Source organism: Protopterus annectens, chromosome 11.part0 (assembly GCF_019279795.1).
Source record: "Protopterus annectens isolate FY-2018-M chromosome 11.part0, PAN1.0, whole genome shotgun sequence".
Taxonomy (NCBI): domain Eukaryota; kingdom Metazoa; phylum Chordata; order Ceratodontiformes; family Protopteridae; genus Protopterus; species Protopterus annectens.
The window spans coordinates 158,235,166-158,262,020 of record NC_056745.1 but is presented as its reverse complement, the minus strand read 5'-3'; the positions used below and the strand labels follow the sequence as shown (position 1 = coordinate 158,262,020).

The window sequence follows — 26,855 nt, the reverse complement described above, 5'->3', positions numbered from 1 at the left end:
CATTCGACAGAAAAAAAATGGCAAACATACCATTATGTGTTTCATGACTGCCTGTTGTTACCTTAGTCTTTCCCTTCTAACTTGCTATACTACAACATAACTCATGATGTGAAAGTGTTCAATCTCACCGTTTGTTCTTACACACGGGTTCGGAGCCGATCCTCGGCTCCGAGTCGGCCGCATCACAAAGCACTGCATCTTAGAGAAGCTCGAGACCAGACTATATCCCATAATCCTCCCTGTTATTCCTCAAATGTAGTTTGCTGCTGCAAGAGATCGGTCGAGGAGAGCTCGGGCCAGAGAGCAATTTAGTTTATCAATTCAGATAAGCAATTTTTTTTAAAAAAACTTTAACAAAAACTTTAACTTTAACCTTAGATAGATAGTGTAGAGAGTGTGTGTGTGTTTTTTGATATATATCTTATATATATATATATATATATGGTTCTACCTGACATAGCCGAAACCACACAACACCGACAACCACATCACCGACACCACATATTCGACAGTCCATAAACACGAAACCACACATAACCAAATAACCGACGGTACACAAACACGAAACCCCATACACTGCACACACCACAATAACAATTATTAAAAACAAAACACATCCCCATTCCACAAACCACACACACAACACAAGCACACCAAAATCCTTACAAGCCCACACTAAACCTTACCCTAACCCTAAGGTCTAACCCTAACTCTAACCCTAACTCACTTAACCCACCCCTATCCCCACAGACCGTCAATCTCCACACTTACCTATACTCACACAGCCTTTCCCATGTCGGCATCCTCGGCGTTGGTGTTGTCATCCGTCGTGTCGGTCTTCTGCATTGTCGATGTTCTGCAACCGGTCTTCTTCGTTTCGATCTTCTGAAGTCAGGTAGAACCATATATATATATATATATATATATATATATATATATTAGATAGGTTTTGGGCTTCGGCCTACTTGATTTCTGTCAGAACTCTGACTTTGTTCTACTAGTGTGTTTATTATAGGCTTGTAGTATACTGCTTATTATTATATATAGTTATTGTTGGCTAGTTTTTCTATCCATTCTATTTTTCACTGTTTTAGTGTTTTGACTTGACTGTACCATGTCGGAGAAAGCCAAATATGGCTTTAAGAGGTGTCACTGTGGACAAAAAATGTCCATCACTGACAGTCATTCTTCCTGCGTCTGCTGCCGTGGCCATCTCCATTTGAAGGAGGATTGCTCCATCTGTCATTCCTTTAGCGGGAGGGTCATGACAGAGAGGCGCAGGAAGCTTATTGACAGGGGTTTACTTAAACATGACTTCCAGGAGGCCTTGGAGAAGTCCGACCAGACTTCTAAGTCTTCGAAGGGGTCGAAGATGTCGGAGCCCATGTCATCGGCTCCGAGCTCATTCGCCGGTTCCACAGACCTCGGGGCCGAGCATCGAACGGTTATCTTTCACCGAGCCCCAGGTCTTGGAACCGGTGTCGGAGCTGCCTCCACCATCAATTCTTCGGTCGGTGCCGTCTTCTGCCCCTTCGACCCGGTCTTCCAGACCATTATCCGATACTGATGTGGATCGTGTTGTGCAGAAACTAATTGAAAACACAGCCCTTTCCAAGCTGATTGCGGTTTCGTCCCAGTTGGTGTTGAAACTAGAAGGCCTCCCCGTGTCTCCAACAGGTCCTCCTTTGAGACTCATCCAGTCTTAGGAGCAGGATGAGGATGAACCGATGCTAGTGGAGCCCTCGGTGCCGAACCCGTCCATTGCACGATCGGCACCATTGACTTCAACTCCTTCGGAGCCCGTAGGGGAGTCGCGGAGCCGACAATCTCTCCTTGGTTCTGGGACCGAGAATCGTACTGATTTTTCGGTGCCGACTCTCCCTGTCGGTGCCTCGGTGCAGATTGGTTCGCCTCCGTCCTCGGGGTCGGAGCCCACGGTTCCGGTGTCGGGGATGCTTCCAAGTTCTTCGGAACCGGAGGAGTCCTCGGCCCGGGGCTCAGGGGCTTTCGACCTTATGAGGAAGGTATTGTCTGCACAGACAACTACTTCATCGGAGGTGTCTTCTCCTTCCCCTAAAGGGCCACTTTCTGTTTCTGCTCCCACGATTCACCCTAAGCGTAGAGCCCCATTGCCTCAGCCAGCCCCAGAGGGTGCTCCCTGTTCCTCGGAGGCCTCACCAGAAGCCCCCTCTGATGAGGTTCCGAGGAAGAGATTGTGCAAGAGGAGGCACATTGATTCCCCACAGGAATCTCTAACGTCTGACACCGATTTGGATGAGGCAGAGGGGTCCCCATGATCCCCCTCTGAGGATGTGTCATTTGCAGACATCCTGGAGATGTTGAAACAGAGGGGTGATAGGCAGTCCCTAGCCCCCACTGAGGACGAGTCGGTGTTACTGAAGGCTTTTGGGGCTCAACCTTCTACCTCCTGGGTGACCACGCCCTTCGATGAATTGATGGACTTGATTGCTCAAAGGGCGTGGGAAATACCGGACACAGTGGAACCGGTCCCCCGAAAACCAAACAAATTTATCACAGCCCCCCCAGGATAAGGTCTATCTCACTAAAGGAGTTCCGGTCGACGCTATGGTGGTGGCGGCGGCCACGAAGAAGGAAATGTCTGAGTTTTCCTCTTCTGTTCATCCTCCTAATAAGGATTCTAGGACTATGGACAGATATGGGAAGTGCGTTTTTAGTTCAGCGACTTTTTCCATGCGTTCGCTAAACTATTTGACACATTTTACACGTCTACAGAGGGATCTCATTAAGGAACTGGGAGATACCCTCCAGGGTAACACAGATGCTGCTGTCTCAAATAAGGTGACAGCACAACTCAACACCCTTACTTCAATAGCAAACTCATCCATGAGGCTCATCTCATATGCGGCCGAAGGATTGAGTAGAGCTGCAGCTTCAACGATTGCTCTCCGTAGACAATCCTGGATGCGGCTGTGCTCCTTTGCGGAAGCCTTCAAGTCTTCCTTTGCCAACGCCCCCTTTGATGGTGCCACACTCTTTGGGCCCAAAGTAAAGGAGACTCTAACTCGGTGTGAGCAAGAGGGGAAGACCCTGTCTGCTGTTGGGATCTGTTTTTCCGCTCCAACTAGACCGTACCCCAAAGGGCAACGAGGCGGAAAAATGTGGTTCCGTAAGACTCAGGGATCTTTCCAAGCCACACAGGATGATGCCCCCTCCAGAGGCAGAGGAGGGGGAAGAAATGGAAGACGCCGCCCCGGCGGCAGAGGGGGGTCCGCAAAATCAGGGTGACAGGGATACAGTCTCTGGGAAGCCCTTCCAGCACTCCTGAATGTAGGCCCGACTGTCCTACTCTGGAGGCGGTCAGGGGTCGCTTGGCTTTATACCCACAGGCCTGGCTAAATCTTACTTCAGATTCTTGGGTAAAAAGCATAGTAACCAGAGGATACATAATTCCCTTTACTTCCACCCCACCTCAACAGAAGGGATTTCCAGATGTGCCACCCCCATCTGCGAGATCCAGCAGCTGTAGAAATTTCAAAGCTGCTCAAAAAAAGAGTCATCCAGCCAGTCCCGGCGGACCAAAGAGGATCCGGAACTTACTCAAGGTTCTTTTTAGTTCCAAAGAAGACAGGGGACTGGAGACAGATTTTGGATCTCAGCAATCTCAACACCTTCGTAAGGAAGGAGAAGTTCCGGATGGTCACGCTACAGTCGATCCTTCCCTTCTTACAGAAGGACGATTGGATGTGCTCGATAGATCTCAAGTATGCGTACTACCACATCAAAATGGCCATGCCGTCCAGAGATCACCTGCGCTTCCAGCTGGGAGCCAGTCATTTTCAGTTTCGAGCTCTGCCCTTTGGACTCACCTCAGCCCCCAGGGTATTCACCAAATGCATGGCAGTAGTGGCGTCTCACTTGAGACGACAAGGATTCCGAGTGTTTTCGTATTTGGACGACTGGCTCCTCACCGCCACCACCAAGCATCGTCTTGTACAAGCCAGAGACTACACAGTCGACCTTTGTTCCCACTTAGAAATTTCAATCAATTTAGAAAAATCTGCCTTATCGCCCTCGCAGCATATCTCATTCATCGGAGCAGACCTAGATACATGGTTAACACTGTTAAAGCTTCCTCCTCTAAGGGCGTCAGCCCTCAAAGAACAGGTTCTTCTTCTTCTTCTTCAGAACAGGAAAGCCCTGGCCAGGCTAGTGTTAAAAGTTCTGGGACTAATGGCAGCATCTCTGATCGCAGTTCCCATGGGGAGATTGCACATGAGGGTCCTCCAATGGCTGCTTTTCACGCAATGGTCGTTCCAGCAGCTACCCTTATCGCACGAGATACTAATAACAAACTCTTGCAAGCGAGATCTTTCATGGTGGGTAAACGGTCAGGATCTCACAATGGGTCGCCTGTTTGTCCTACCCAACCCGACGGCCACAATAACCACGGACGCTTCTCTGATAGGGTGGGGGGGACTTTTTCAGGGAAGAACAGTCCAAGGGGAATGGTCCAACATGGAGTACAACCTGCACATAAATGTTCTGGAGTTGAGGGCGGTGTTCCTAGCATTGCAACACTTCCAAACTCTCTTACCTCTGGGAACAGTGGCAGTTCAGACAGACAACATGTCTGTGGTCTGGTACATAAACAAGCAAGGGGGAACCAAGTCTTACCCATTATGCAGAGAGGCCATGAGAATTTGGCAATGGGCAGAGTCCACGGGTCGCTTTCTAGTGGCAACGCACATCCCGGGGTCATCCAACGTCATTGCGGACAGGTTGAGCAGAGCCATCCTGTTACCTCACGAGTGGTCCCTTAATCCACAGGTGGCGGAAAGGATCTTCCACAGATGGGGCCAGCCTTGCTGCGATCTGTTTGCATCCCCATTGAATACCAAATGCAGAAGCTACTTTGCCCTTCTACCCCCTCCGGGGGATGTTCCCAGGGACGCACTGGTGCACGATTGGTCCCCGGGTCTCCTGTATGCATTCCCTCCTACCCCGTTGATTCCCAAATTTCTACAGAAAGCCAGGAACCTGGAAAGGACGATAATACTCATAGTGCCATTCTGGCCTCGGCAGATATGGTTCCCCTTTCTTCGAGCCCATCAAAAGGAGGAACCTTGGATTCTGGACCCAGTGCCAGATCTATTGACTCATTCGTCGGGGGTTCCTCACCCATCTCTTCAATCCCTCAAACTGACAGCTTGGCTGCTTCGCTTCCCTCTCTAGCCAGGTCAGATCTTCTTTCTCCGGCAGTTCAACACATTCTGTTTGCCTCTCATAAAGCCTCCACCAGAAAGCTTTACAGGAGCAAATGGAAACGCTTCATATGTTGGGCGTCAAGCCAACACATAGATCCCTTGGTAGCTCCACTACACAAATTTCTGGAATTCTTATCAATTCTCTTTCACGAAGGAGCCTCGACTTCCACCTTGAGAGTACAGTTGGCGGCTATATCTAACTTTCATATTAGTGAGGGGGGGGCTCTTCTATTATGTCTCACAGGCTTTGCAAGGCTTTTATGAAAGGAACCTTCCACCTTTGTCCACCCATTCGGGAGCCCTTTTTCCCATGGAATTTGAACCTGTTATTGTCACAACTGATGTTACCTCCCTTCGAACCGGCTTCATCCTGCCTCCTAAAGTTCTTATCGTGGAAGACACTATTTCTTGTGGCTGTCACTTCAGCTCAAAGAGTATCAGAGCTACAAGCGTTATCAGTCAGGCCACCGTACTTGATCTTCCACCCAGATAGAGTCTCCTTGCACACAAACCCGTCATTCCTCCTCAAGGTATGTTCTGTCCTAAATATCAATCAATCCATAGAGCTCCCCACATTTTTCAAGAATCATACAAACAAATTGGAGTATATGCTGCACAAGTTGGATGTTCATAGGCAGCTGAGATTTTACCTGGACAGGACTAAAGATCACAGAAAGTCATATCAGCTGTTTCTTTCGTCTGCAGAAAACAAAAAGGGCATGGCAGTCACGAAACATACCTTATCTAAATGGCTTTCCGATTGTATAGAATTTGTGTACTCTATTAAGAATCAGTCATTACCTTTCAAGCCTAAGGCTCATTCTACCAGGTCCATTTCCACTTCCTTGGCTCATGCAGCTCGCTTACCTTTGGACACGATTTGTGCAGCAGCTACCTGGGCTAAACCTCATACATTTATCACTCATTATAAGGTTGACAGGACCTCAAAGGACAGGACATCCTTTGGTTCCACTGTGCTCAGGAACGTTCTTCCATGAGTCACCCAGGATGACGGAGCTAGGAACACTACCCGTGTGTAAGAACAAACGGCGAGATTGAACACTTTCACATAAAGAAGTTATGTACTTACCATAACGTTCCATGTGAGGTGTTCATCTCGCCTTTGTTCTTACATTCCCTCCCTTCCCCCCCTTCACATGTTATGGAAGAACAGGTAAGACTAGAGTCTGGTCGGGATTTTCTTACCTCTTTCTAGGGTTCATTGGTCTGTGTCCTCATTAGGATATAGTTCACCGCCCATAGGCATTACTTATTATTGTCAGAGGATGTTCATGGATAACCGTGTGAATGTGTACGTCTTGCACCAAGGTGATGATTAGCGGTCTGGTTTCTCGCAAACTAGATCTGAGGAATAGCAGGGAGGATTATGGGATATAGTCTGGTCTCGAGCTTCTCTAAGATGCAGAGCTTTGCGATGCGGCCGACTCAGAGCCGAGGATCGGCTCCGAACCCGTGTGTAAGAACAAAGGTGAGATGAGCACCTCACATGGAACGTTATGGTAAGTACATAACTTCTTTTTAATGTAGTGAAGTGCTATCTCAGAGTTGATATATTTAAGCAGCAGAGAACTACTTGGAGAAAAGTAATATGGTTTGTCTTGTTTTTGTTTCTGTATCTACTTCTGCTGGAATATAGTAAGTGTTGGTATCCTGTGTGTTTTCAGTATTCTGAGATTCGGTATTTTGAGTTTTCAGTCTTTTGAACTTTCAAGATTTTGGTCTCAGTCTTTTAAAATTCAAGATTTTGGGCTTTCAAGCTTATGAAGTGAATATATATATATATATATATATATATATATATATATATATATATACATAATATGTGTATAAATATAGCTCTACTTCAAAATACCAAATTACTATAATGTCAAACTACAAAACATTGAGACCATAATGTTGAAAGTACAGAACATTGAAAATTTAAATCATCGCATCCCATAACAGTGAATGGTACAATGCACGCTTTAGTAACAACCCCTCCACCTCAAACATAACTAAAACTGCAAACATACTTGTTTCAACATTTTTGCAGGAGGCCCCCCCCCAAGAAATTAAATATACCAACTCCAAGATCACACTACAGTGGAGAAAAGGTGAATTTCCCAATCCGCACTGTATTGTGATCTCCATGCAGAATGTCCAAGTAATATCTGAAACATGTACCTGTATTTTCCTGAAAACATGCACATACTGCCAAAATAAAAACTTCCTCTCCTAATCACTTATCCCATCATTTTCTACAACACTAACTTGACTTCTTTCAAACTAATAAATCCATCACTCAGAAACAAGAACGCTTAACCCTTATCTGATAAACTTTTACTATACAACCTGACAACTTCTCTTAAACCGCAAAACATACCAGCCACCATGTTTATTTGCTACAAACTCTTTATTTATTTTATTTATCTTACATTTGTTTACCGGGATAGTCCAGCTGGATACATGTCCATTTTCAGCGGAGGCCCGGGAAGAAAGGTTCCACATACACAAACTTACATAGATTACACAGAGGTTAGCAAACAATTATAAAAACAAAGTGATTATATACAATGGGTTAGTAGTGTTCCCTAGTAGGTACAACTTCTTAAAGTGATACCACAAAATTAACATTTTAAACCGTAAGCATTTAACACTTTTGACAATATATTACAAACAACACGTACAGGCTCACCACGGAGAAAGGAGGCACGTACCAAATAAAGTCCAGTAGCGAAACTTTTATTCCTTAAAAGACAAGTACAAGATGAGCGCTTTCGCATATAAAACATATGCTTGTTCAGATCTCAGTATACAACTCGATGATTTAAATTTTCAGTGTTATGTGGTTCTGATGTTCTAACTTTTCAGTGTTCTGCCCTTTCGACATTATGGTCTTGATGTTTTGTGGTTCGATGTTATAGTAATTTGGTATTTTGAAGTAGATCCACATATATATATATATATATATATATATATATATATATATATATATATATATATACATACACATACATGCACAAAAAAAAAAAAAAAAGGTAATTGTTCCCCTCTACTCATCACTCATTAGACCCATTATAGAGTACAAAGCCCCTTTTGGTATGTACCTCACAAGAGACATCTACAACAACTGGAAAGGCTGCAGAAATACTTCACAAATAGGATTACTGGCCTCAAACATATGCCCTACGTAGACCGTCTCAAAAAACTCCAGCTTTACTCCGTCGGATATCGCCTACTCAGAGGCGATCTCTGCCTAACATACAAAGCTATGTTAAACCCAGAGCTGTTGGACATGCTCCACTTAATGAAATCCCAATCACTCTGAGCTACACACTCTAGGGAACTAAACCTTGTCATCACAATAAACAGAACATGCTGGAGGGATAGATTCCTGTCCCAGAGACTTCCCATATTCTGGAATGGGAAATAAGAAATTCACCCTGGGAATCACTTCTGTGGCTCTGCTCAACAGGGGCATAGGAAAATCATTTTCTTGGGTGGCGAAAGCTGGGGTACCTTTTTGGCTAGGCTTATATATGCCCTAGGGCCAATAGCCTAGTACCTACCTATAAAAAACACACACACAGACACACACACACACACACACACACACACACACACACACACACACACACACACACATGTATATGTATCATGCACATGTATACTTTTGTATGAAATGATTCAGCTGTACTCTGATGAAAGTGAATCATGTGCATCATGTGATATTGATCATTTGGGGTTTATTAGTGTCACATTGAAAGTATGTCAGTCCAAAGTCAAAGAAGGTTCAGCTTTTTATAGTATTATTGCTTTTTGTGTATTACTGAGCAGTTTGAAGACAGTACTTTGGCATAAATTATGTCCGTATAGATTTCTGCTCTCATTCACCTAAACAGAATAGTCTGTTGTTCACTGTTTGTCGTAAAGATTATTGCTTTATTCTTATTGACAATTAATGGATTTTATTTTTCCATTCATAGTATATTCATATATACAAAGCCGCTTCTACAGATGCCCAGAAGTCATTTTAGGGCACCCGTATGGCATGCCCATAGATATGTGGAGCCTGGGCTGCATTTTGGCGGAGTTGTACACTGGATACCCACTGTTTCCTGGGGAGAATGAAGTGGAACAGTTGGCATGTATCATGGAGGTATGAGTGTTGTTACTGGACTTTTTAATTTTATGTATAAAAATAGTATGCATTATTAATTTTAATTATAGCAACCTGAATAATACTGTGAATGTTAAACTATAGTGCATACATAGCTTGCCATTAAGCCATAAATACTTTTTTTCTAAGAAAAATGTTAAGAGCTGATGTTGTCCTTTTCATTCTTCCTCAATAATGGGTTTAGACCTGATCCTGAGATCTGGCTCAGCCGCATATACTACACTACAGATCCAGTTCTTGAGCTCCTCCCTCTATCCATAATGCCCTACTCAATCCCCATTGCCTGAGATCTCCTTTGCTGCCATTGTGGTTAGACGCAGGTTCCACTCTTGTGCACTTGTAAGAGAATATATTTCTTTTTCCTTAAAAATCTTATAAATTTAGAATAACTTTACATCTTTCCTTTCATTCTTCCTCTTAGTTTTTCACTGCCGCTAGGAGATTTTTTTTCCTTTTTATAGGTTCATAGGTTCATACTAGGCTATCTGCCCTAGGGCATTTATAAGCCTAGCCTTAAGTTTGAAGGATACTATGCCCATTATTTTGCCGTACCTCTGTCCAGTAGTGACACAGAGGTGATCCCCGGGGTAAACCTGCGATCTCCCATCCATTTGTCAAGATTCCTCTTGAACAAGGCCAGCGAGGTGCTATGCCTCACATGTACCGGGATCTTGTTCCACAGCATAGGGAGTCTCTGGGTGATGAATCTGTCCCTCCAGCACGTCCTATTTATGACCGTGTTGAGGTTTAAGTCTCTTGCTCTTGTAGTTCTGGTGGATTTAGATTTTTTGAGGTGGAGCATGTCCATTAATTCCGGGTTGGACATGGCCTTGTATGTCAGGCACAGGTCACCTCTGAGCAGACGGTATGCTACTGAATAGAGCTGGAGTTCCTTCAGTCGGGCAGCATAAGACATATTTTTGAGGCCCATTATCCTTTTGGTGAGGAACTTTTGGGGTCTTTCCAATTGCTGCAGGTGTCGGGTAAGATACATTCTGAATGGGGTATTGTACTCAATCATTGGTCTGATGAGTGATGAGTACAGGGGAACAATGACCTCCCTTGATCTGGATGTGAATCCCTTCATGATCAGGTGGGCAATGTAGAAGGTCTTCTTAACTACCTTGGCAACGTGAGTGTCGAAGGAGAGTCTACTGTCAACCTGGGTCCCCAGATCCCTGATGACCTCTTCTGTGCTCAGCGGGTTGCCACCTATATGGTAGCTAGGGGTTACCTTGTTTTTCCCGAAGGGTATGACTATGCATTTTTTTGGCGTTTAACTTTAGGCCATGGCTCTGGCACCAGTTTTCCATTTCTATAATACCCTTCTGAAGGATATCTGTGTCTGAAGTGTTTTCAACTATGGCGCCCAGTTTGCAGTCATCTGCAAACTTTGTCAGCCATAATCCTCTTGTGTTTGCTTGTACTTCTGAAAAATAGATGCTGAACAAGAGGGGGCCCAGGACCGAGCCCTGTGGGACCCCACTTGTGACCGGCTTGGAATCTGACATAGCGCCTGCAACTCTGACCCTGTGGGTTCTGTCACTTAGCCAGTTTGAAACCCATCTAGTGACGTATGGGTTTACATTTAAGGTGGTGAGTTTTTCAATGATACCCGAGTGGGGTATTGTGTCGAAAGCTTTTGTGAGGTCCAGGTAAGCTGTATGGACTGCCTTGCCCTCATCAATGGCCTTGGAGACTGTTTCAAAGAAGTCAACCAAGTTCAAGAGGCATTATCTGCCCTTGACAAAGCCAAACTGGGTTGGATCCAATGTCTGTAAGGCCCTATGTCTTTATTTATGAGCTCCATTATGATCCTTTCCATGGCTTTGCAAACCAGGCTTGTTAAGCTAATGGAGCGGTAGTTTCCAGGGTCAGTGGAGGCACCGCCTTTGTGAAGTGGGACAACAGTTGCCGTACGCCACTCCTTGGGTACGTATCCTGAGGTGAGGCTAAGATTAAACAGCTGCCTTAAATGCGGGTTTAATTCCTCATTGAGTTCGTGGAGCACACAGCCAGGGACACCGTCAGGTCCCATAGATGCTGTGTTTTTTGCCTTGGAGAGCAGTTTTCACCTGGGTAATTGAGATGTTTGGGAGGCTGCAATCTGCCGGGATAGATATCTCTCCTTTTGGAGGGGAAGGGGGGAGAAGTTTGCACTGAACCTGTCAGCCAGTATGTTGGCAATGTCTGTTGGTACAGTGATTTTTACATTATTATGAACTAATTCTGAGCATATCTGGGAATTGCCTCCCAGGTTCCTAACATAGCTAAAAAAGGCCTTATGATTGTCTTTTGAGTCTTTGGCGATTTTTCTCTCAAAATTTGCCTTGGATGATTTTATGAGTGATCATAGTTTTTTACTTATGATGATCAAGGGTGTCTTCTCTTTTAGGAATTTTGCTCTATCTTGTAATAGCTTTCTCCTTTTATTGTAGAGCTTGTTTATGGCTGGGGTCCACCAGACTGGGCGCTTGCCTTTGGTGGAGAGAGTCTTTGTTTTGTTTGGGATTGCCTGATCCATGCAGTCCTGGAGGTGCTGGTAGAAGGCATTTGTAAGTGATTCAGCGGCTTGGGTAGTGGTTTCCACTGGCTCGGGGGCCTTGAAGGATACTACGCTGGACTTAAGAAGTGTAAAGTCAGCTTTTGAGAAGTTCTTTACTGTGGTCTTTTTTATCTGAGGTGGAGGTGGGATGTGGACTTCCATTGAGATTAGTTTATGATCTGATCTCACCAATGAGGGGTATACTTCTGGTGTTAAACATTGTGTCCCCATGTTTGTGATGATGAGATCCAGTATGTTTTCTCCTCTTGTGGGAACGGTGACTAGTTGTTCCATGGCATTAGAGTTTATGAACTGTAGGAACCTTTGGGCTAGAGTATTGGGGCTTGAGTAATGATCCCAGTCAATATTCGGGTAGTTGAAATCACCCAATATGATGGTGTTTGGAGATGCATTTAGCCCCTCCAGTGTCTTCAGGAAGGCTGTGTGAGGTTCCTGAGTTTGAGAGGGTGGTCTGTAACATGCTACAAATTGCAGAGCAGTCTTGCCTATGGTTAATTGCACCTGGATGGTCTCCGATGCTTCGTGCGTTGCCACCAACCTGGAGGTGTGGATATCCTTGATGAATATGGATACCCCCCCTCCTTTCTTGGTGTGGTCCGGATTTTGGGGCCGGAACACATAATATGAGGTGAAACCTGTTAGTGCCGGGGTGCTCTCAGGAGCCTTGAACCAGGTTTCCGTCACAGCACAAACATCGATGTTCTCCATACTGAGAAGGGCCTCGAGTGCGTGCATCTTGAGGTTGAGACTTCTGGCATTGAGCAGCATTAACCTTCATTTTTTTTCTTTTTTGTGTTCTAGGGTGGTAGGTTTAGAATTTGAGCCTTGCCTAAAAAAGGCACTATGGGGGTGGCAAGAGCCTTTGCCAACATCCGGAAGCCTAAGTGTGATAGGTGCAAGCCGTCCCTTGCGAAGCAGCGTGGCTTGTCCAGCATGTCATCCCAGGCAGACAGACATTGGATCCCCTTTGAATGACACCAGAGGTTAAGCCAATTATTAAAGCTGATCATCTTTTCTCTGTATTGTGGCACCATTCTAGGAGAGGGTAGGATATTGCTCAAGGTCAGGGTCATACCTGCCTGGGCTACATAATCAGAGAGCTCCTCTATGTCTCTTTTCATGTAGTCCAGGGAGGTACGTCTCAGGTCATTCACACCAGCATGGACAATGACTGAGTCATACTTGTACCTGCTGTTGAGCGACCTGAGTGCTTGCGTTATGTGGCGGATTCTAGCGCCCGACAGGCAGCTTACTGTGACCCTCTCCTTACTCAATCTGGTGAGTGGGACGTCAGTGTGCCTGACTATGGAGTCTCCTATGACGAGTATGTCTGGGATTGTGTTTGGCCTTAAGGGCTGTGATTGTTTGGCACGCTGACTTTGTGATATATGTGTTTCATGTGTTGTGTCTTGCTTGGGTGTCTGCTTTGGTGGCCTCTGCTGTTTTGGTAGATTTTTGATCAGAGCCTCCGAGTATGTCTTTGTGTGTTTATGTGTATGATTGGAAGTTGTGATAGTGCTATGTGAGACTGGGTTAGTGGAGTGTGTGGTTTCCTTCTCCTCCTTTCTGGTCTTGTCAGTCCTGTATTGAGAGAGCTCAGCCTCCAGTTTGGCTATATAGTTGCATCTCTCACAAGTATTTGTGTTCTGTGGGAGGAGGAGAGGGTTGTCTGTGTACATGAGGCAATTGTAACATTGCCTCAGTATTCCCAGATTTACCAGTTGGGCAGGAGAGGACGCTAGCAACTGACATCTCGACATGCTAGAAGGAGAAAAAAACAAAACTTTGGTGTGGGCTTGAGTGTGATAAAAAAAGTGCTATATCTAAGAAAAAGAGCTTTTTGAGCAAGTGCTAGGCTTTTCAGATAGAGAATAGACTGCTTAGGAATCAAGTGGAGCTAAACTTATCAGTTAGAGAATAGTCTGGTTGATTACAAGTAGAGTTAGAGAGGAGCTATCCGAAGGGAAAAAATGAAGAGTGGAATTTAGGTAGCCGGAATAGTTTAACCTAGTTTTCACTCTATACTATTCTTATTATTTTTTTAATACCATTGTTGGTATTTTTTTCTGTACCATAGATGGGTATTCTGTCTTTACCACTGTCTCTTTTTCTATCACTGTATATTGTTTTTTCTTTTTGTCCTGTTTCAGTGTCTGAGAAACCAACAGGTTTTAAGAAATACACTTTTTGTGGGCATACGATTCCTAATTTATATGCCCACAAGAAGTGCATTTACTGTCTTGGACCCGATAACTTGAATATGGCCTGTACAGTGTGCTCTACGTTCAGCCCTAGAGCTTTGGCTGACAGGTACAACAAAGTCATATAGAAAGGTTTGCTTCCTGCTTCTTCTGAGGCTCAGACCCCTTCAAAAACCTCCAAACCAGTTTCTTCAGAATCCAGAAAAGGGTCTCCACCAAAGTCCCCGCTTTATCGGAGCCTATGGAGAAGTTGAGAAAGATCACAGATCTGACATTCTTGGATCCGAAGTCTCTCAGCCTTCCCCCGGATCCAAAACCTCCCGTGGATCTGAAGACGTCAGCTCCCATAGTCTTATTTCCCTCACAGACAACCTCTTCATAAGATCCTCAGCTCACGGATCCAAGGCCCAGTACATCTCATCAGAGCCATATGACAGAGTTTTTGGTTAAACCTATTTCACCATCCCTGCCTACACAGTTATTCCAGACTCCTAATAAACATTCCAGGACCCCCTCCACAGCATCTTCTAGGTCTTCCAGAAATTTGTCAGAAGCGGATGCGGATCGGATGATATGAAAATTCCTCAGAGCTCAAATCCAGACGGGGGATCCTGCCAGCTCCATCCCCTACTGGATATGTGACTGTGTCTTCACTGTCCATTTTGTCTAACTCCCTGATCTAACCCATGGTTATGGAGCCCCAGGATCTAAGATCCCTAGGAGGTTCAGTGTTGGATCTGGGAAGATTTCCTCCTCCACTTTGACAATTTCCCTGACTGGCTCTGCTCCGATACCCTCAGATCATAGCAGGTCTTGGAGCCGAGATGTCACCGCAGGGTCAGAGGGAATGGGCTCAGGTCTGGTTTTGTCATATCTGTCCCTTCCTCCCAAAGCTTTGGCCCTAGACAGCTAGGATCTGATTCTTCCCTTGAGGCTTGGATCTGGGGATGGCCCAGGCCTACCTTCTTCAGAGCCCTCAGCTTTGAGGAGGAGAGAAGAGGCTTCCCCTTTTCCATCAGATTTCAGGGTGGTAGAAAAGGCATTTTCTCTTCACAGAGAACTGTCCTCTCACGTTTCTGATCCTACTCCTTTTCCCTCATTGGTTCTGAGCTCTGAGTCAGTCATACCTATTCCACAGAGACAGCCAGTTCCAACTAACAACTAGTCTCCAGACAGTTCCACTGGAGGAACTTCCCCTCTCTTATGACACCTCTGCAGAACATCCCATAGAGGAGGTCCTCCAGAAGAGAACATGTAAAAGGAGACACATAGACTCCCCTGTGGAGTCTTTCATGGAAGATGCTGATTTTGATGAAGGGAAAAGGATCCCTCAGATCGCCACCTGATGACATCTACTTTGGAGGTATTCTGGAATCCTTAAGGAGAAAGGTGGTTGGTCAATCCAAACTCCTTCTCCTGAAGAATCTGTGTTCTTGGAGGCTTTTGGTGTTGGACCATCTATGTCTTGGGTGGAAGGAGACGGATACTGCCAAGTCCATCCCCAAGCACCCTGACAAGTTTTTGGCCCCACCTTCAGACAGACCCCACTGGACCAAAGGCGTGCTGATTGATGCAGTGGTGGTGGTGGCAGCTACTAAGAAAGAGCTAGCAGAACAGAGGTCTAATATCCATCTACCAAACAGAGCATGTAGAGCACTGGACAGATTTGGAAAGCTAGTCTTAACCTCAGCCACTTTTGCTCTGAGGTCGCTAAATTATCTTGTGCATTTTACTAGGCTGCAGAGAGATTTGACTAAAAAACTATCAAATACTCTTTCAAAGTCCATGTCTGCTGAGGATTTCAAAAGGACTTCCTCTCAACTAACCACTCTCTTGTCTGTTTCAAACTCTTCAATGAAGTTAAACTGTTATACAGCTGAAAGTACTTCAGGAGCAGCTGGTTCAGGTATCGCCATAAGGAGACATGCCTGGATGCAGCTACATGACTTTGAGGAGCCCTTTAAGACATCTTTTGTTAATGCCCCTTTTGACGGCACTTCCTTGTTTAGGCCATCAGTTAAGGATACGCTTACCCACAGCGAACAAGAAGGAAAGACACTGCCTGCCTTGGCAGTCAAGTTTGCTACTCCTCAACAGACTTTTTCTAGAAACCAAAGCGGTGGTAAGAACATGTGGTTCTGTAAATCACAAGGACCTTTCCAGTATTCGCATGAGGATAATTCCTCCACACGCAGAGGGGGAAATTTTAATAGTAGATGTCACCCTAGAGGCAGGGGAGGCCTGCAGAAATAGGGCTTTAGACTTTCCTTTTCAGACAGGCCCTATCAGCTTTCCTGAGGTGCTGCCCGACTTGGCAACTGTCCAGCCCTGGAGGCAATCAGGGGTCATTTTTCTTTGCACCTTGATGCCTGGATAAACATTACAACAGATTCAGAAAAATATCTGTAGGTTATTACATATCCTTTTACCTTCATCCTTCTTGTCAAAGGAAGAAACTTTCCAACGTTCCATTCAGTCAGTGGAAGGAATCAGCGCAACACATACAAAAGCTGCTAGAAAAAAGAGTTGTCCAGAAGGACCCACCATACCAGATAGGATTTGGAACTTACTCACGCTTCTTCTTAGTGCCAAAGAAAACAGGGGGCCTAAGACCCATTTTGGATCTAAGCAGATTAAATCAATTTGTAAAGAAAGCAAAGTTCTGAATGGTCCATTCTGCCTTTTCTATTCAAGGATGATTTGGTGTGTTCTATAGATCTTCAGGATGCATACTATCACATAAAAATAGACAGATGATCCAGAAGACATTTTTGCTTTTGTCTGGTTGCCAGTCATTACCAATTCAAAGCTCTGCCCTTTGGACTCACCACATACCCCAGGGTGTTTACCAAATGCATGGTAGTAGTGGCAGCTCACTTGAGACTGCAAGTATTCCAGGTGTTTCCATATCTGGATGATTGGCTGCACACCTCTCCCTCCAAGCATCAACTACAACATGCCAGGAACTATTTGCTCCAGATTTATAACATCTTGGGCATCTCTGTAAATCCTGACAAATTGAAACTTGCCCCAGTTCCGAGCCTAGAATTAATCGGGACAGTTTTAAACACAACTACTCAGGTGGTATCTTTACCTCTCCACTGCATTATCTCTATCAAAAATCAGGTACAGTCTATTCTTTCTCATTCTTCTCCTCCAGCAAGATTAGTACTTCAAGCACTTAGTTCTATGTCAGCTGCCATAATACTGTTCCCTCTTGCGAGCTTCTTTGTGCAAATTTTGCAACGCACTTTAACTGCACAGTGGTCCATTCTACATCAGCCTCTGTCTTTTCAAGTAAAGGTTACCCCAATTTGTAAGCGACACATTCATTCGTGGATACAATCAGACTATCTTGTTCTGGGCAGACCCTTTGTTCTTCCAAACCCAGTTGCCACATTGACCACGGACGTTTCACAACTGGGGTGGGGGGCATTTCTTGGGAAGAACAGTCCAAGGCACATGGCCCCAAGACACCAAATTGCATATCAGTGTCCTATATATGAGAGCAGTCCTTTTAGAGCTGCATGCATCAAGATGCTCTTCCCTTGGGGAGTATTACAGTTCAGATGGACAACATGTCTGTATTCTGGTACATCAACAAGCAAGGAGGAACTCTATCTTACCCCTTGAGCAGAGAGGCCATGAGGGTGTGAGAATGGGCGATCTCATCAGACAGCTTTTTTATTGAGAGGGGACATTCTGGGGAAAACCAACATGCCTGCAGACAAACTAAGTAGATCCATTCTGATGCCTCACAAGTGGTCTCTCAATCAGTTGGTATTGAATATGATCTTCAGGCATTGGGGCCAACCTTGCTGCGACCTTTTTGCCACCCCTTTCAACAACAAATGCAGCAAATACTTCACTCTGATCCCACCTCAGGGGGAGTCACAGAGAGATGCATTGCTTCATGCTTAGCCCTTGTGTCTACTTTTTTGCTTACCCTGATTCCAAAGTTCTTACAGAAAGCAAACAGGCTGAAGAGCTCAGTAATCCTCATTGCCCTTTTCTGGCCTCACCAAGTGTAGTACCCCTTTCTACAGTACCTCCATGGATACTGGAACCTACTCAGGATCTCCTTTCTCATCTATCAGGAATGTAACACCCCAATCTTCATGTTCTCAGGTTGACTGCATGGTTTCTCAACTTCCAGTAAATAGACAGTTCAGGTTCTCTTCATCAGTTCATGACATTATTTTGGCTTCTCAAAAACATTCTACCAAGAAAGTCTGTAGAAGCAAATAGAAAAAATGTTCTGTTTGGGCTTCTGATGAGGACATTGACCCCTTCTTTGCACCACTTTCTGCTATTCTTCATTTTCCAACAACTCTTTTAAAAGAGAGGGACAGTTTTTCTACAATCAAACTTGAGTAGGCAGCAATTTTTAATTTCTGTATAGGAAATAACTGTCTTTCCCTGGCTTCCTCCAGACTGTGCAAAGCTTTTATGAAAGGCATTTTTCCTCTGAGACCTCCTTTAAAGGATCTTTCACTGCCTTGGGTCTTTACTTTGGTGCTTCACGTTTAACTCAAAAACCCTTTGAACTGTCAAACAAATGTGATCTAAAATTTCTATCATGGAAGATGGTCTTCTAGGTAGCTATAACTTCAGCAAAAAAAAATCTCTGAAATCCAGGCTGTCTCAACAAAACCCCCTTACATTGTTTTTCATAAAGACAGGGTTTCTCTATGGACTAACCCTTCTTTTTTACCTAAAATGGTTTCTGAAAATAACATCAAACAATCCATTAATTTAACAGTCTTCTTTCTGAACTTTTCCAATAAAGGCGATTACATGCTACACCTCTTTGATGTTCAGAGACAACTCCATTATCTGATTTTGTCAATCTTCATTTATACTTGACTTTTGGGACTCGGCTCAAATCCTCGAAACTAGCTCGGCCATTATATAGCTCGCTCAAGCCAAACACTCTGGAGTTAAGTCTCTGCCCACAGTACCCCTCTCCAGATTACCTCCAGCTCTAATTTGCTGCTCTTGTCGCAAGATGCGTCAGCCAGATTCTCTCGTCAGCTAAGTAAAATTTTTCATAGTTTTTTCTGTAATTTTTCTGCTGTACTATTACTTTGATATTTATATATTCCTAAAGTTAAATTTTGATGTTAAGTTGTCTATCTCGCCTTCATTCTTGCTGGATGGGTTCGGAGCCGACCTCGGCTCCGACACTCTAAAAGCTCGAGAGTTGGTTCCACCGGCTCGAGGCTCCCCTTATATCCCACAATGCTAGGCGAGAGTTACCTCAGATCTCGTTTGCCGCTACAGCCGAGGTTGGTTGCTTCTACGGTTCCTGGTGAGTGTTAGCTTTTTCTTCTAAAAGTTAATCTTTTCCCCTTTTAAGTTAAATTCTTCCTAGATTAGTGTAGATTATAAACTTTATCCCGACCCTAATTTTTCGTTTCTTTACTAAAAGAACCTTTGGTTCTTCCTTTGGGCCTTAGGCCTTCCTTCCCTAGTGGAGTGTTTGTGTAGTTTACTTTAATTTTATTGTACTTAATTCTAGTATTACTACTAAAATTATTATTTTTTGCTGACAGGGTATAACTTGTGTGTTTGGGTGTGTGTTTGTGTACACCTGTCAGTTAGGGAAATGTCTAAAGAAGCAAAGGTCTCGTTCAAGAAGTGTGATGCGTGCTGTCAGAAAATGTCTCTGACAGACGCTCACACTTCTTGTGTCTATTGTCTGGGGCCTTTGCACCTGCAGGACTCCTGTGCTGTGTGCCATGGCTTCAGTCCCAGGGTCCTGCAGGAAAGAAAACAAGTTGATTCTGAGAGGATTATTGAAGCCAGAGGATTCCCTGTCAGTTTCAACAGGGAAGCCCTCTAAGGCATCGAGGTCTTCGGCTCCGGCTTCTGAGCCGAGACCTCAGGTTGTTCAACCTTTGCCTTTATCGGCTCGGCTGGAGCCGATAAGTCTCAGTCCACAGTTTCTGTGGCTTCCCGCCGGAGCCGAGGTTATTGAGTACCGTGTCGGCTCCGACCAGACCTTCGAGCCGACAACTAGAAAGAGGTCTAGGTCTCCTTCTCTTGGCTCCGTTCATTCGGCTCCAGGATCTCCCCTGCTGTCTGAACGGAGCCAAAGGTCTCATTCCTCTAGGTCATCGAGGCTGTCCGATCATGACCTGCAGAGAGTGGTGAGTCGACTACTCAAGTCCGAGGCACTAGCCCAGATGCTTCAGAGCCCGACTCATCAGTCGGTGCCTGCCCCGGTCCATCAACTCTTTCCTCCTTCGATTCTCTTGAGCTCGGAGCCGGGTCATGTTGGAACCGAGACTGTGATCACTTCGGAGCCGAGACAATTGTCTTCGGCTCCGTCGTCGTTTCTTCTTTGGAGGAATCGGACTTCCCTCGTCGGCTCCGAGGGTGAGTGGCATCGGACCCTTGTCCGACCCCCTCTCCTCTCGGTGCTTGGCTGGTGAGTTCGGCTCCCGACCTCGGAGCCATCACTGTCGGTGCCGAGGGGGTTCTTAGCTCCTCGGGCGGGGACCTCTGGCTCTGCCTGACAGGGGTGCATTCGAGGTCATGCGGAGTGTGTTAGAGCCTGGCTCTACTCCACAGTCGGCTCCGTCCGCCTCCCTCTATGCTGCCTCAGGGTAAGTCGACTCACTCCCTCATCCCGGACCGCAGAGAGCCAGCTCCTCAGGAGCCCCTGTGGGATTTCATCCTCTTCGAGGCCTCTCCTGATTTGGCAGAAGAGCCCCTCGGAAGAGGAAGTGCAAGAGGAAGCACATTGACTCACCTGAGTCTATCACATCAGACACAGATCTGGATGATTCTGAGGGTTCCCCGTTCCCCTTCTGAAGATGTCTCATTTGCAGACATTCTGGAGATCCTGAAACAGAGGGAAATTGGCCAGCCCTCAACCCTTTGGAGGACGAATCTGTGTATCTTGAGGCGTTTGGCTCGTCCTTCCACCTCCTGGGTGTCCCCCTCGACCCCCTCTTGCAGCTCGTTGCTAAGAAGGCATGGACGGCTCCTGATTCAGTGGACCCCACTCCCAGGAGACCCTCTATGTTCATCACAGCTCCATCAGACAAGCAATTTTTATCAAAAGGAGTTTCTGTGGATGCTATGGTGGTAGCTGCTGCCACAAAGAAGGAACTGGCTGATCCTTCAGTCCCTGTCCATCCACCTAAAATGGTATCTAGGCCCAAGGATAGGTACGGGAAGCGGATGTACTCCTCAGCGACATTTACCATGCGTTCGCTGAATTACCTGTGCCATTTCACTGTCTTCAAAGGGACTTGATCAAGGAAGCGAGTGAAATGTTAAAGATCCTACAGCTGCGGGTTTCAAGATAAAATGAACACGCAGCTGGCTACCCTTAATTCCATATCTAACTCCTCCATGCCTCCTCTCTTATGCGGCCGATGGAGCGAGCAGAGCCGCAGGGACAGGTGTAGCGCCTGGATGCGGCTATGCAATTTTGCGGACCCTTTCAAGGCGTCTTTCACTAACTCCCCTTTTGATGGATCATCTCTCTTTGGTCCTCAAGTGAAAGAAACCCTGACTAGGTGCGAGACTGATGGCAAGACCCTTTCTGCCGTCGGAGTCCGTTTTCGACTCCTTCTAGGCCTTACCCCAAAGGGCAGAAGGGTGGCAAGGTGTGGTTCCGTAAACAACCTCAAGGGACTTAGCCTGACGACAGAGTCGTTTCCTACCAGAGGCAGAGGTGGGAATAACAATGGTACGACAAGCCCTAGGGGCAGGGGGTCCGCAGAACCAGGGCAATCGGGAAGCCTTTCCTGACAAGCCCTTTCAGCATCCCTGAGGTGTTGCCCGACTGCCCATCTTCGGAGGCAGTCGGGAAGATTGTCACTGTACCCAGAAGCCTGGCTATCCCTGACTCAAGACAAATGGGTACAGTCCATCATTTCGAAGGCTATTCTATCCCCTTTCTTCGTTTTCCAAATCAGTCAAATATATCCCTTCCAGATGTTCCATCCGCTCAAGGGGATCTAGCAGCATTGGAAATTTCAAAACTGCTTGCAAAAGAGCAATTCAGTCAGTGCCAGCAGACCAACAAGGATCCGGAATCTACTCAAGGTTTTTAGTTCCAAAGAAAACAGGGGACTGGAGACCGATTTTGGATCTCAGTGTCTTGAACAAATCAGTCAAGAAAACAAGATTTCGGATGGTCACGCTGCAATCCATTCTTCCCCTTTTGGGCAAAGGAAACTGGATGTGCTCTATAGACCTTCGGGATGCGTACTATCACATAAAATGAACAGGCGCTCCAGAAGATTCCTCCGCTTCAGGCTGGGAACCAGTCATTTTCAGTTCAGGGCCCTGCCCTTTGGTCTCACCACTGCCCCGGTGTTTACCAAATGCATGGCAGTGGTAGCTTCTCACCTGAGATGACAAGGATTCCAGGTGTTTCCATATTTGGACGACTGGCTTCTCACAGCTCCCACCAAGCATCTCCTTCTGATGGCCAGAGATTATACTTTTCGCGTTTGTCAAAACTGGGTATTTCAATAAATTGCGAAAAGTCTGTTTTGTCGCCTTTGTACTATTACCTACATAGGCAAATTTAGATACTATAAACATGTCTGCAAGGCTAACGAACCAAAGGATATCAGACATTCACAAATTGGTGTCACTTCTTCTCAACAACAACAGAGTCAAAGCCAGGTTAGTTCTAAAGGTGTTGGGAATCATGGCAGCGGCCATACCCCTCCTTCCATTGGCCAGATACCACATGCGGATCCTTCAGTGGATGCTTTTTACTCAATGGTCATACCAGGAACTTCCAATGTCTCACACCATTATGATCACGCGTGCAAAAAGCATCTCATGTGGTGGATGTCTTCCCCCCAGCTCCTGTCGGGAAGACCCTTTGTTCCACTTCCTCCGGTTGCTACTCTGACAACGGATGCCTCCCTGATCGGGTGGGGGGGGGCATTATCAGGGCAGGACAGTCCAGGGCACATGGCAACCAAACGAATGCCACTTGCACATAAATGTTCTGGAGATGAGAGCAGTGCTTTTAGCGTTGCAAGCCCTTCAAGACTCTCTTCCCTTGGGAACGATTGCAATCCAGACAGACAATATGTCTGTAGTGTGGTACATCAACAAACAAGGCGGAACCAGATCATACCCCCTGTGTCGAGAAGCACTCAGACTGTGGCAATGGGCAATTTCTTCTCAGCGGTTTCTGATAGCAACGCACATCCCGGAAGTCCAATCACATTGCGGACAAGTTGAGCAGAGCTATACTCATGCCTCACGAGTGGTCTCTGAAAGACTCTAGTGAGAGAAATCTTTCTCAAGTGGGGTCAGCCTTGCTGCGATCTTTTTGCTACTCCCCAAAACAGCAAGTGCAGAGAATATTTCACTCTATTCCCTTTACCAGACCAACCCAGCAGGGACGCTCTAGTCCAAGTTTGGCCCCGGGGACTTCTGTATGCATTTCCTCCTTTCCCACTGATCTCTCAAGTAATACAGAAAGCTATCGCTCAGAAGGCCTCATTGATCCTCATTGCTCCTTACTGGCCTCGACAAGTGTGGTTCCCCTTTCTGCATCGATTTCTTTTGGAGCGACCGTGGAATCTGGACCTAGTTCCAGATCTTTTGATCCACCAGTCGGGTCAGTTTCATCGCTCCCTCCCCTCTCTGAACCTCACTGCTTGGTTCCTCCAGTTCCAACCGTAGCCAGGCTTCCTCAATTATCTCACTCTGTTAGAGATATATTGATAGCTTCCCATAAATCTTCCACTCGAAGATTTATTTGAGTAAGTGGAAACGCTTCTCATATTGGGCACAAGGAAAGGACATAGATCCTTTCACCGCTTCCATCCAACTAGTCCTTGATTTTCTAGCTGAACTCTTCCATGCAGGTTCATCTCCATCTACTCTTAAGGTTCAATTGGCAGCTATTTCTAATTTCCATGTGGGTATTTCTGAATCTGCCCTAATGTCCCACAAACTTTGCAAAGCCTTTTTGAAAGGAGTTTTTCTTCTCAGACCTCCTATAAGAAATCCTCCTTCTCCTTGGGACCTAAATTTAGTTCTTGCTTCTTTGATTCTTTCCCCTTTTGAACCTGCAGCTTCATGTTCCTTGAAATTATTATCATGGAAAACTCTCTTTCTGGTGGCTATCACATCAGCTAGAAGAATTTCAGAACTTCAAGCACTCAGTTGTCGTTCTCCTTATCTTGTATTCCATAAGGACAGAGTTTCCTTATGAACTAACCCGTCCTTTTGCCTAAGGTGGTTTCAACATCAAATCTAAATCAAACCATTGACCTCCCTGTCTTTTCCCAGAGTATTCAAATAGGTCTGAACAAAATTACACTGCCTGGATCTTCATCGTCAATTAAGGTACTACTTGGATAGGACGAAACAATTCAGAAAATCTGATCAGCTGTTTGTCTCCTATGCGAAAAGCAGAAAGGGACTTTCAGTTTCAAAGGTATCATTATCCAGATGGCTAACATCTTTGATTTCCCTGGTATATGAAATTAGATAACAAAAATTGTCTAATAAACCTAAAGCCCATTCCACCAGAGCTTTGGCTACTTCTTTAGCCTTCCAAGACAGACTGCCTATTGACACCATTTGTGCAGCGGCTACTTGGGCTACTCCTCACACTTTTATTTCTCATTATAAGTTGGATTTAGCTTCTAGGCATAGAGCTAATTTTGGTTCCACTGTTCCCAAGAGTCTGTTCCGTTAGGCCACCCGGGACAAGGTGCTAGGACGGTCCCATCCAGCAAGAATGAAGGCGAGATAGACAACTTAACATATAGAAGTTATGTTCTTACCATAACGTTCCATGTTAGTTGTCTTCTTCTCGCCTTCTTCTTGCATCCCACCCTCCTTCCCCCTGGCCTGGACAGACCTAGAGGAGTTGTGATCGTGACCTCTCTTTCTACCACCTCTTTCTTAGTCATATGCTATTATGCATATTTCTTGGTTCAGGATGTAGGTCACCCTTTTGCTTCCTGTTGTTAGAGGTGGATTCTGTTTTTACAGTTATACTGTTACTGTTATAAGCTGGGGTTAGCTTACAAACGAGATCTGAGGTAACTCTCGCCTAGCATTGTGGGATATAAGGGGAGCCTCGAGCCGGTGGAACCAACTCTCGAGCTTTTAGAGTGGCCGAGTCGGAGCCGAGGTCGGCTCCGAACCCATCCAGCAAGAAGAAGGCGAGAAGAAGACAACTAACATGGAACGTTATGGTAAGAACATAACTTCTATTTCTACCCACTTTGCCTTACTTCTTTGATTACCTTCTCCCCTATACTTCAATGCTGTCCTCTACCACTGTTGGCAGTTCTTCCCTTGTCCTTTGATAGTTTCTATCTCACCTTTCTTTTAACAAGTGAGTGTGCTGTTTTTACTTTGCAGTATCCTTTGTCTACCATCATTTGTAGTACTTTCCCTACCTTTTTTTTTTTGGTAGTTCTGGCCTACCATTGTTGGTAGCCGTTCCTTTCTTGTGTGTGTGTGTGTGTGTGTGTGTGTGTGTGTGTGTGTGTGTGTGTGTGTGTGTCTCCTTTTTAGCGTGTCTGAGTGCTGTCTGTGACAATTGCTTTCTATAGTCAACATGATGGATAAATCCAAGGGGACAACAGGGGGTAGGAAGATGCCCAACTCTGATGGGCATTCTCCTTGTGTGTACTGCTTGGGCCCCGTGCATCTCCAGCAAGATTGCACAATTTGTCAAGTGTTCAGTCACTGGGCCCCTGTAGAAAGGAAAAACAAACTGATTTTAAAAGGCCTAATTAAGTCTTCTTTTGAGGAGGTTCTGTCCAAGTCCGACACATCCTCACCTTCTTCCCCCTCTTTTTCTTCTTCTAAATCTGAACTTGGACAGAAGAGGAGTCATTCGGTGCCGGAATCCACTTTGGCTCTGGCAGCCAAGAAACACAAACACATTCAACTCCCACACCTCCAGTGGAACTGAAGTCTAAAACTATGAAACTTACGGAACCGACTTCCTTAGCACCATCTGTCGTAACTACCTCGGCACCACAGGTCTTGTACTGGCCACCTTGGTACCAACAACTCTAGCTTCCCCATCGATACCAGCTCCACCTGTGACACTAACAGAAATGTTGGAACCAATACCACCCCCGGTGCTGAAACTGAATGTCATCAATATACCCAGGACAAGATATTCCCCTTCAGTTGACCCCTTTGTGGGACAGCTCCCAAGTCCATTCCTAGACAGACCGAAATCTCCCTCAGGCTTCTCTGTCCATTCCTCCAGGAGTCTGACTGAAGTCGATGTAATGAGGTTGGTGGATCAGCTCCTTGTGGGTAGGGGTCTTTCTGTCTCTTCCCAGGCTCTACTGCCTTCTGGAGAGGGAGCTTTCTTTCCCAGGACTCCACCAAACTTTCCTCCTCTAACCTCCTATGAGGGCTTAGAGCTTACGATTCCAGTTCCTCTTGTTCTAGCTGCTTTGTTGCCGACAGCCTTTACCCCTTTGGTTCCAGGGTCTGCCTTGAATTCCTCATTTCCATCTGAACCAATGGACTCCTGGGGCAATAGCTCCACTAAGACAAACAACGTTCTCAGTAGAAAAACCACTGCAAAGCTAAAAAATGCAACAGCATAATGCATACATGAAAACAAAAAACATTTAAAAAAGGAAGAATGTATATTTTTAAAAAAAGGAAGAATGTATATTTTTAAA

The 26,855-nt window shown here is 45.5% G+C and overlaps 1 protein-coding gene across 1 annotated transcript in view; it reads left to right on the top strand.

Annotated features, from left to right (window-relative positions):
* DYRK4 (dual specificity tyrosine phosphorylation regulated kinase 4) overlaps positions 1-26,855 on the top strand; it is a 1,709,423-nt gene that overhangs the window by 1,541,348 nt on the left and 141,220 nt on the right. Inside the window, exon 10 of the mRNA XM_044087559.1 lies at positions 9,233-9,405. Within this exon, the coding sequence (XP_043943494.1) occupies positions 9,233-9,405 (173 nt within the window). The remainder of the gene's footprint in view (positions 1-9,232; positions 9,406-26,855) is intronic.